At 42.8% G+C, this 11,592-nt stretch overlaps 1 protein-coding gene across 1 annotated transcript in view; it reads right to left on the bottom strand.

Moving 5' to 3' along the window:
* LOC121577190 (dentin sialophosphoprotein-like) overlaps nt 1-11,294 on the bottom strand; it is a 23,272-nt gene extending 11,978 nt beyond the window's left edge. The window contains exon 1 of the mRNA XM_045214051.1: nt 11,241-11,294. Within this exon, the coding sequence (XP_045069986.1) occupies nt 11,241-11,294 (54 nt within the window). The remainder of the gene's footprint in view (nt 1-11,240) is intronic.
* Between the last annotated feature and the right edge of the window lie 298 nt (nt 11,295-11,592).

The following is an 11,592-nucleotide window of genomic DNA, read 5'->3' as shown; positions in this document are numbered from 1 at the left end:
GTCTAGTAAGACACCAATAGTCTAGTAAGACACCAATAGTCTAGTAAGACACCAATAGTGTAGTAAGACACCAATAGTCTAGTAAGACACCAATAGTCTGGTAAGACACCAATAGTCAAGTAATACACCAATAGTCTAGTAATACACCAATAGTCTAGTAAGACACCAATAGTCTAGTAAGACACCAATAGTCTAGTAAGACACCAATAGTCTAGTAATACACCAATAGTCTAGTAATACACCAATAGTCCAGTAAGACACCAATAGTCTAGTAATACACCAATAGTCCAGTAAGACACCAATAGTCTAGTAATACACCAATAGTCCAGTAAGACACCGATAGTCTAGTAAGACACCAATAGTCTAGTAATACACCGATAGTCTAGTAATACACCAATAGTCTAGTAATACACCAATAGTCTAGTAATACACCAATAGTCTAGTAATACACCAATAGTCTAGTAATACACCAATAGTCTAGTAATACACCAATAGTCTAGTAATACACCAATAGTCTAGTAAGACAAAAAGAGTCTAGTAATACACCAATAGTCTAGTAAGACACCAATAGTCTAGTAAGACAAAAAGAGTCTAGTAAGACACCAATAGTCTAGTAAGACACCAATAGTCTAGTAAGACACCAATAGTCTAGTAAGACACAAATAATATAATAATACACAAATAATATAATAATACACTAATAGTCCAGTAAGACACCAATAGTCTAGAAAGACACCAATAGTCTAATAAGAAACCAATAGTCTAATGTGGTCCTCTGTAGCTCAGCTGGTAGAGCACGGCGCTTGTAACGCCAAGGTAGTGGGTTCGATCCCCGGGACCACCCATACACAAAAATGTATGCACGCATGACTGTAAGTCGCTTTGGATAAAAGCGTCTGCTAAATGGCATATTATATATTATATTATATAATAAGAAACCAATAGTCTAATACGACACCAATAGTCTGGTAAGACACCAATAGTCTAGTAAGAAACCAATAGTCTAATAAGAAACCAATAGTCTAATACAACACCAATAGTCCAGTAAGACACCAATAGTCCAGTAAGACACCAATAGTCTAATAAGAAACCAATAGTCTAATAAGAAACCAATAGTCTAATACGACACCAATAGTCTGGTAAGACACCAATAGTCTAGTAAGACACCAATAGTATAGTAAGACACCAATAGTCTAATAAGAAACCAATAGTCTAATACGACACCAATAGTCTGGTAAGACACCAATAGTCTAGTAAGACACCAATAGTCTAGTAAGACACCAATAGTCTAATAAGAAACCAATAGTCTTATACGACACCAATAGTCTGGTAAGACACCAATAGTCTAGTAAGACACCAATAGTCCAGTAAGCCACCAATAGTCTAGTAAACCACCAATAGTCTAGTAAGACACCAATAGTCTAATAAGAAACCAATAGTCTAGTAAGACACCAATAGTCTAATAAGAAACCAATAGTCTAGTAAGACACCAATAGTCTAGTAATACACCAATAGTTTTGTAAGACACCAACAGTCTAGTAATACACCAATAGTCTAGTAAGAAACCAATAGTCTAGTAAGATACCAATAGTCTAGTAATACACCAATAGTCTAGTAAGACACCAATAGTCTAGTTGTACACCAATAGTCTAATAAGAAACCAATAGTTTTGTAAGACACCAATAGTCTAGTAAGACACCAGTAGTCTAGTAATACACCAATAATCTAATAATACACTAATAGTCCAGTAAGACACCAATAGTCTAGTAAGACACCAATAGTCTAGTAAACCACCAATAGTCTAGTAAGACACCAATAGTCTAATAAGAAACAATAGTCTAGTAAGACACCAATAGTCTAATAAGAAACCAATAGTCTAGTAATACACCAATAGTCTAGTAATACACCAATAGTCTAGTAATACACCAATAGTCTAGTAAGACACCAATAGTCTAATAAGAAACCAATAGTCTAATACGACACCAATAGTCTGGTAAGACACCAATAGTCTAGTAAGACACCAATAGTCCAGTAAGCCACCAATAGTCTAGTAAACCACCAATAGTCTAGTAAGACACCAATAGTCTAATAAGAAACCAATAGTCTAATACGACACCAATAGTCTGGTAAGACACCAATAGTCTAGTAAGACACCAATAGTCCAGTAAGCCACCAATAGTCTAGTAAACCACCAATAGTCTAGTAAGACACCAATAGTCTAATAAGAAACCAATAGTCTAGTAAGACACCAATAGTCTAATAAGAAACCAATAGTCTAGTAAGACACCAATAGTCTAGTAATACACCAATAGTTTTGTAAGACACCAACAGTCTAGTAATACACCAATAGTCTAGTAAGAAACCAATAGTCTAGTAAGATACCAATAGTCTAGTAATACACCAATAGTCTAGTAAGACACCAATAGTCTAGTGGTACACCAATAGTCTAGTAAGAAACCAATAGTCTAGTAAGATACCAATAGTCTAGTAATACACCAATAGTCTAGTAAGACACCAATAGTCCAGTAAGCCACCAATAGTCTAGTAAGACACCATAGTCTAGTAAGACACCAATAGTCTAATAAGAAACCAATAGTTTTGTAAGAAACCAATAGTATAGTAAGACACCAATAGTCTAGTAATACACCAATAATCTAATAATACACTAATAGTCCAGTAAGACACCAATAGTCTAGTAAGACACCAATAGTCTAGTAAACCACCAATAGTCTAGTAAGACACCAATAGTCTAATAAGAAACCAATAGTCTAGTAAGACACCAATAGTCTAATAAGAAACCAATAGTCTAGTAATACACCAATAGTCTAGTAATACACCAATAGTCTAGTAATACACCAATAGTCTTGTAAGACACCAACAGTCTAGTAATACACCAATAGTCTAGTAAGACACCAATAGTCTAGTAAGAAACCAATAGTCTAGTAAGATACCAATAGTCTAGTAATACACCAATAGTCTAGTAAGACACCAATAGTCTAGTAAGAAACCAATAGTCTTATAAGACACCAATAGTCTAGTAATACACCAATAATCTAATAAGACACCAACAGTCTGGTAAACCACCAATAGTCTAGTAAGATACCAATAGTCTAGTAAGATACCAATAGTCTAGTGAGACACCAATAGTCTTATAAGATACCAATAGTCTTATAAGACACCAATAGCCTAGTAATACACCAATAATCTAATAAGACACCAACAGTCTGGTAAACCACCAATAGTCTAGTAAGATACCAATAGTCTAGTAAGACACCAATAGTCTAGTGAGACACCAATAGTCTTATAAGACACCAATAGCCTAGTAATACACCAATAATCTAATAAGACACCAACAGTCTGGTAAACCACCAATAGTCTAGTAAGATACCAATAGTCTAGTAAGACACCAATAGTCTAGTAAGACACCAATAGTCCAGTAGGACACCAATAGTCAAGTGAGACACCAACAGTCTAGTAAACCACCAATAGTCTAATAAGACACCAATAGTCTAGTAAGACACCAATAGTCTAGTAAGACACCAACAGTCTAGTGAGACACCAATAGTCTAGTGAGACACCAATAGTCTAGTAAGACACCAATAGTCTAGTAATACACCAATAGTCTAGTAATACACCAATAGTCTAGTTAGACACCAATAGTCTAGTGAGACACCAATAGTCTAGTGAGACACCAATAGTCTAGTGAGACACCAATAGTCTAGTAAGACACCAATGGTCTAGTAATACACCAATAGTCTATTGAGACACCAATAGTCTAGTAATACACCAATAATCTAGTAAACCACCAATAGGCTTCCATTTACCTTTCGACCAAGGTCCTACTGGGTCCACATCAGTACTGATTAAGTATGCTGTGCTACACCCAACGGAGAGAAGTGTTAAGGGTGTTTAAACTCAGCCAGACAGAAAAGCTTCTACTGCCCTCTCTGACACTACCTCGGCCCCATTGGGCTGTGGGGTCAATCAGGTTCAAGGCTTAGCCCGCCATGTGTTGTGTGTGTGTGGGAGGTGGGGGGATCAAGGGGTCATGTCCATTTCCAAAGAAGTCACGCTCCAGGGAGCTGGACATCTTGCGGTGGACAAATGTTCAAGCGCTTTTGTTGATAGACAATGCGTCCGAGTTTCATGGTCATAGAATGGTAATCTAATGTGTTGACGTTATCTTGGTCATAGCATGGTAATCGAATGTGTTGTAGTTATCTTGGTCATAGCATGGTAATCCAATGTGTTGAAGTTATCTTGGTCATAGCATGGTAATCCAATGTGTTGAAGTTATCTTGGTCATAGCATGGTAATCCAATGTGTTGAAGTTATCTTGGTCATAGCATGGTAATCCAATGTGTTGACATTATCTTGGTTATAGCATGGTAATCCAATGTGTTGAAGTTATCTTGGTCATAGCATGGTAATCCAATGTGTTGAAGTTATCTTGGTCATAGCATGTGTTGAAGTTATCTTGGTCATAGCATGGTAATCCAATGTGTTATCTTGGTCATAATATGTAAAATGTGGACAAAGAGAAGAACACAATTCTGAAATACCAACCAAGTGCAAAGAATTGGATGTTTGTTCTAGCTCTGGTGAAGCAGAAACTGGTTGTTTTTAACAAGCAGGATGTTGGGTAACCTCCCCTTTAATCAATGACAAAGTTCAGCTCAGCTTTCCCTTTAATTTGTTTCTTTTCCCAAGCAAAGAAAAAACCACACAAAAAGACGGAGACTCTCTCACGCACACACACAAAACAGATTTGAGAAATCTTTTATCAGTAGGGTGGTCAGTAGAGCAGAGTGGGGAAAAGCTAGTCTCGCAAGCTTGAAGTCATTAGAATTAATTCCCATTTGGCACACACACACACACACACACACAAACACACACATTTATGGTAGGATCTAGTCATAATTCATTACAGTAACATTAGTTCTATCTCCCATTGACAGCCGACAAGAATGGAGCGATGTGTGCATCCTGCTGTATAAAACATGGAACCATGGAAATGCAGGTCGCTGATATCAAAGACTAGCGCTGGCATTTCTCACTGCACACACCGTGCAAAGGCTTCAAGAATGGAGCGATTTTACTAGAAAGGCTTAGAGAATGGAGTGATGATCACTAGAAAGGCTTCCTATTACTTACACATACTCTCTCTGTTTCTCTCTTTCATTACCTTTTTTGTCACCTTTGTCAATACCTCTCTCACCCTCTTTCTCTCCCTCTCTCTCCCACCTCTCTCTCTCTCTCTCTCGCTCTCTCTCTCTGTCTTTGTCTTTCTCTATCTCTCTCGCATATTCTCTCTCTCTCTGCAAGCGCCAGAGAGTTAGATTTTCTGGTGAAGCCTAGATTGAAATAATAATAACCTTCCGCGTAAATGAACCTGGATCCAGAACACGACGCAGAACATGGAAGAGGGGTCTGAGGAGTTGAGAAATGCACTTCATTAGTGATCATGCCTTCTAGTGTTTTCTCTCTTTCACAAACACTCTCTCTCTCTCTCTCTCTCTCTCTCTCTCTCTCTCTCTCTCTCTCTCTCTCTCTCTCTCTCTCTCTCTCTCTCTCTCTCTCTCTCTCTCTCTCCCTCTCTCTCTCTCTCTCTCTCACTCTCTCTCTCTTACTCCCTCTCACTCACTCACTCTCTCTCACTCCTACTCTCTCAATCACTCACTCCCTCTCTCTCTCTCTCTCTCTCTCTCTCTCTCTCTCTCTCTCTCTCTCTTTCTCTCAATCCCTCTCTCTATCCCTCTCTCTCTCTCTCTCTCACTCCCTCTTTCTTACTCCCTCTCTCACTCCCTCTCTCGCTTTATTGGCATGGGAAACATATGTTAACATTGCCAAAGCAAGTGAAATAGATAATAAACAAAAGGGGAAAAAATTATAAAAATGAACAGTAAACATTACACTGACAAAAGTTCCAAAGGAATAGAGACATTTCAAATGTCATATTATGTCTATACAGTGCCTTTGGAAAGTATTCAGACCCCTTGACTTTTTCCAAATTGTGCTACGTTACAGCCTTATTCTAAAAATTATTTAAAATAAAAAATCCTAAGCAAGCTACACACAATGCCCTATAATGACGAAGTGAAAACAGGTTTTTAGACATTTTTGCAAATGCATTAAAAATAAAAAACAGAAATACCTTATTTACGTAAGTATTCCGACCCTTTGCTACGAGACTCGAAATTGAGCTCAGGTGCATCCTGTTCCCATTGATCATCCTTGAGATGTTTCTACAACTTGATTGGAGTCCACCTGTGGTAAATTCAATTGATTGGACATTATTTGGAAAGGCACACACCTGTCTATATAAGGTCCCACAATTGACAGTGCATGTCAGAGCAAAAAGCAAGCCATGAGGTCGAAGGAATTGTCCGTAGAGCTTCGAGACAGGATTTTGTCGAGGCACAGATCTGGGGAAGGGCACCAAAAAATGTCTGCCGCATTGAAGGTCCCCAAGAACACAGTGGCCTTCATCATTCTTAAATAATAGAAGTTTGGAACCACAAAGACTCTTCCTAGAGCTGGCCACCCGGCCAAACTGAGCAATCGGGGGACAAGGCCCTTGGTCAGGGAGGTGACCAATAACTCGATGGTCACTCTGACAGAGCTCTAGTGTTCCTTTGTGGAGATGGGAGAGCCTTCCAGAAGGACAACCATCTCTGCAGCACTGCACCAATCAGGCCTTTATGATAGAGTGGCCAGACGGAAGCCACTCCTCAGTAAAAGGCACATGACAGCCCGCTTGGACTTTGCCAAAAGGCACCTAAAGACTCTTAGACCATGAGAAACAAGATTCTCTGGTCTGATGAAAACAAGATTGAACTCTTTGGTCTGAATGCCAAGCGTCACGTCTGGAGGAAACCTGGCACCATCCCTACGGTGGCAGCATCATGCTTTGGGGGTATTTTTCAGCGGCAGGGACTGGAAGACTAGTCAGGATCGAGGCAAAGATGAATGGAGCGAAGTACAGAGAGATCCTTGATGAAAACCTGCTCCAGAGCGCTCAGGACCTCAGACTGGGGCAAAGGTTCACCTTCCAACAGGACAACAACCCTAAGAACACAGCCAAGCCAATGCAGGAGTGGCTTCGGGACAAGTCTCTGAATGTCCTTGAGTGCCCCAGCAGAGCCCGGACTTGAACCCGATCGAAAATCTCTGGAGAGACCTGAAAATAGCTGTGCAGCAACGCTCCCCATCAAACCTGACAGAGCTTGAGAGGATCTGCAGAGAAGAATGGGAGAAACTCCCCAAATACAGGTGTGCCAAGCTTGTAGCGTCATACCCAAGAAGACTCGAGGCTGTAATCGCTGACAAATGCGCTTCAACAAAGTACTGAGTAAAGGGTCTGAATACTTATGTAAATGTGATATTTACGTGTTTTTTTTTTATATAAATGTGCAAAAAATTATAAAAATATGTTTTCACTTTCATTATGGGGTATTGTGTGTAGATTGATGAGGGAAAAAAACAATGTAATCAATTTTACAATAAGGCTGTAACGTAACAATATGTGGAAAAAGTCAAGGGGTCTGAATACTTTCCGAAGGCACTGTGTACAGTGTTGTAACGATGTGCAAATAGTTAAAGTACAAAAGAGAAAATATGTAAACATAAATATAGGTTGTATTTACAATGGTGTTTTTTCTTCACTAGTTGCCCTTTTCTTGTGGCAACAGGTCACAAATCTTGCTGCTGTGATGGCACACTGTGGTATTTCACCCAATAGATATGGGAGTTTATCAAAATTTGATTTGTTTTCTAATTCTTTGAGGGAAATATGTGTCTCTAATATGGTCATACATTTGGCAGGAGGTTAGGAAATGCAGCTCAGTTTCCACCTCATTTTGTGGGCATAGCCTGTCTTCTCTTGAGAGCCAGGTCTACCTCTGTCTCTCTCTCTCCCTCTCTCTCTCACTCCCTCTTTCTCACTCTCTCTCTCTTTCCATCCATTCTCCCTCTCTTGCTCTCTCTCACTCCCTCTCTCTCACACTCTCTCCCTCTCTCTCAATATCTCTCTCTCTCTTTCACTCCCTCTCTCACTCCCTCTCTCGCTTTATTGGCATGGGAAACGTATGTTAACATTGCCAAAGCAAGTGAAATAGATAGTAAACAAAAGGGGAACAAAACTATAAATATTAAACTGACAAATGTCACGATCGTCGTTAAGAGATGAGGACCAAGGCGCAGCGTTGCAGACGAACATACTCTTTATTAGCGATACAACGACAAAATAAACAAAACGATAACGTGACAGTTCACGGTCTAACACAAACCAACTAGAAACAAGATCCCACAATCACTGTGGGCAAACAGCCTGTTTAAATGTGGTTCCCAATCAGAGACAACCAGCCACAGCTGACACTCGTTGCCTCTGATTGAGAACCACACTGGCCAACATAGAAATGGAATACATAGATCTACACACCCTGGCTCAACATAACAGTGTCCCCAGAGCCAGGGCGTGACAGTACCCCCCCCTAAAGGCGCGGACTCCGACCGCGCCAACTAAATACCACAGGGAGGGACCGGGTGGGCACTCCGCCTTGGCGGCGGATCCGGCTCGGGCCTGATCCCCACTCCCTCTCCAACCCCCAAAGTACCCCTGGTCCGGGTCTGGCCCCGCTGGCCGGAGCTGGACTGCACACTGATGGAGCGGATTGCTCTAGCTCCGGCGTAACGCATCTGACCGGTGCCGGACCAGGCACCAATGGAACAGGCACGGGCCGTGCCGGACTGACGACGCCCACCACAGGCTTGGTGTGGAGAACAGGCACGGGCCGTGCTGGACTGACGACGCACACCACTGGCTTGGTGTGAGGAGCAGGAGCGGGCCGAACCGGGCTGGCGACGCGCACCATTGGCCTGGTGCGGGAAGCAGGAGCGGACCGGACCGGGCTGACGATGCGCACCCCTGGCTTGGTGCGTGGAGCAGGAACGGACTGGACCGGGCTGACGACTCGCACCCCTGGCTTGGTGCGAGTGGCAGGAACAGGCCGGACCGGGCTGGCGACGCGCACCACAGGCTTGGTGCGGGGAGCAGGAACAGGCCGGGCCGGGCTGGCGAAGCGCACCATAGGCTTGGTGCGAGGAGCAGGAACAGGCCGGGCCGAGCTGGCGAAGCGCACCGTAGGCTTGGTGCGAGGGGCAGGAACAGGCCGGGCTGGGCTGGCGACGCGCACCGTAGGCTTGGTGCGAGGGGCAGGAGCAGGCCGGGCCGGGCTGGCGACGCGCACCGTAGGCTTGGTGCGAGGGGCAGGAACAGGCCGGGCTGGGCTGGCGACGCGCACCGTACACTTGGTGCGGGGAGCAGGAACAGACCGGACCGTACTGGGGACACACACCACTGGCCCTACACCGGGATCTGGAACGGGCCGGACCGGACTGGTAACACACCCCAGTACCTCTCGCCGTGCCTCTACACCTTCCATCCCCTCTTCGACCAGTGGCCCCCGTAACCTGGCGGCCTCCTCTGCCAACCCGCTGGACCGCTCTATCGCGGCCTCCTGCTGCCCCGACGTCGTGAGCCCCCCCCTAAAAAAATTCTGGGGGTCTCTCTTCCCCGTGGGCCAGGCCTCTATAGTTCTCGCCCAACTCTCGCTCTTCTGCTTCCAACTCCCGCCATTCAGCTCCTCATTTGGCTTGACCCAATCGAAACTCTTCCTCCACTGTTCCCAAGTCCACCCTCTCTGCTCCTCACTAGGCTTGACCCAGTCGAGGTTGCCACGGAGATCTGCTAGCGATTCCCCTGGCGATGGCTCCTGGACACGCTGCTTGGTCCAGTTTTGGTGGGATCTTCTGTCACGATCGTCGTTAAGAGATGAGGACCAAGGCGCAGCGTTGCAGACGAACATACTCTTTATTAGCGATACAACGACAAAATAAACAAAACGATAACGTGACAGTTCACGGTCTAACACAAACCAAACTAGAAACAAGATCCCACAACCACTGTGGGCAAACAGCCTGTTTAAATGTGGTTCCCAATCAGAGACAACCAGCCACAGCTGACACTCGTTGCCTCTGATTGAGAACCACACTGGCCAACATAGAAATGGAAAACATAGATCTACACACCCTGGCTCAACATAACAGTGTCCCCAGAGCCAGGGCGTGACAACAAAAGTTAAATTCTGCATAATGGCACAGCCTTTCATAAACTTTACTCATTCAGTTCGCTGCCATATGAGTGGGAAATACAACGAGCACATTGGTTTAATCACCAAAACAAAACATAACGATATCTTCTCAATTGAGTTACTTTAACAACCAGTTAATCCAATAGCAAAAAAAAAAAAAAGTAAGATCCCATGTGTGATCAAAGGTGTGATCATTAAAGGCATCTTTCACAATGTAATCAAATGAAATAAAAATGAAGGAAACATAGAAAATGAAAGATTCCGACCTGAGTGCAGGTAAATTGAACGTAGTTCCTTTTTTTTTTAATGCACTTTTCTCTCTACGCGTATTCTGCACTTAAACTTAAGCATGAGAACAGCACGCTATTCACCCGCTATTCGTTTAGTGTGGAGATGGAATAGAGGAAGTCGTAGTGGAGGTGTGTCTACCTTAATTCCCGAATCATTTCACCACCTTTACGCTCCAGGAAACCATGCATAAGGCCTAGCAAACATACCCGGTTCCAAGTGGAAAAAACCATCTACTTCTGACATAAATAAATACCATTCTCCATTTACAACTTGATAAGAGCTGTTGATAAGAGCAAATGAGTAAATTAAATAAATGTACTATTTAAATTTACCTAATTTAAATTTAAATCAGGTAAATGAGTAATCAGGGAATTGTAAATATAAAATACACTTGTTTTAGATTTTATTTGACCTCTCTGGAGACAAATGTGTAACCAGTCATAAGGCAGCAAACTGAAGCAGAAAAATGTATGAAATGCTGTGGAAGGGTTTTCAGCAGTTGAATTGAATGTATTCAGATCGTGCAAGGTAGCCGAGTGAGTGAGCAGAGTGAGTTACGGACCGAATAATAATAATACCAAATACTGACCAGTGCATAGGAAAGGCGTTCCCTAGTCGGGATCGGGCCCCGTAATGTTTAGCAGTCACTAGTTTGTATCAAGCCTGTCTTGAGCATTTGCCCATATGTTCTCGTCGAAATTTCAGTAAATCTCCTCATTTTTCATGCACCTAGGGAAAAACCTTTTGGCATGGCTAATCCAAGCCTGACATACAGTAGGTCTGGACTGAAACCATTACATGCCTCATCCATGGCCTGAAGGACGGTGGTATGCTCATGGGGATGGCAACCATACGTCTTCCACCTGTATTGTAATCGTGTATTGTATTTAACAGTATTGTATTGTACCTATGTGTCGTAGTGGTCCTGTACGTGGCTCAGTTCATAAGAGCATGGCACTAGCAACACCAGAGTTGTGGGTTCGATTCCCACAGGGGTCACATAAAAACAATTGTGGAATGTTGTCACTTTGGATAAAAGTGTCTGCTACTTAAATGGCAGTATTGCATTGGCCTGTGTTACTGTATTGGCCTATATTACAGTATTACAGTACTGTATTGGCCAATATCACGGTATTACAGTACTGTATTG

The sequence above is a fragment of the Coregonus clupeaformis genome, unplaced genomic scaffold (assembly GCF_020615455.1).
Source record: "Coregonus clupeaformis isolate EN_2021a unplaced genomic scaffold, ASM2061545v1 scaf0194, whole genome shotgun sequence".
Taxonomy (NCBI): domain Eukaryota; kingdom Metazoa; phylum Chordata; class Actinopteri; order Salmoniformes; family Salmonidae; genus Coregonus; species Coregonus clupeaformis.
The sequence above is the reverse complement of the archived record's forward strand: the minus strand, read 5'-3'. Positions and strand labels throughout refer to the sequence as shown.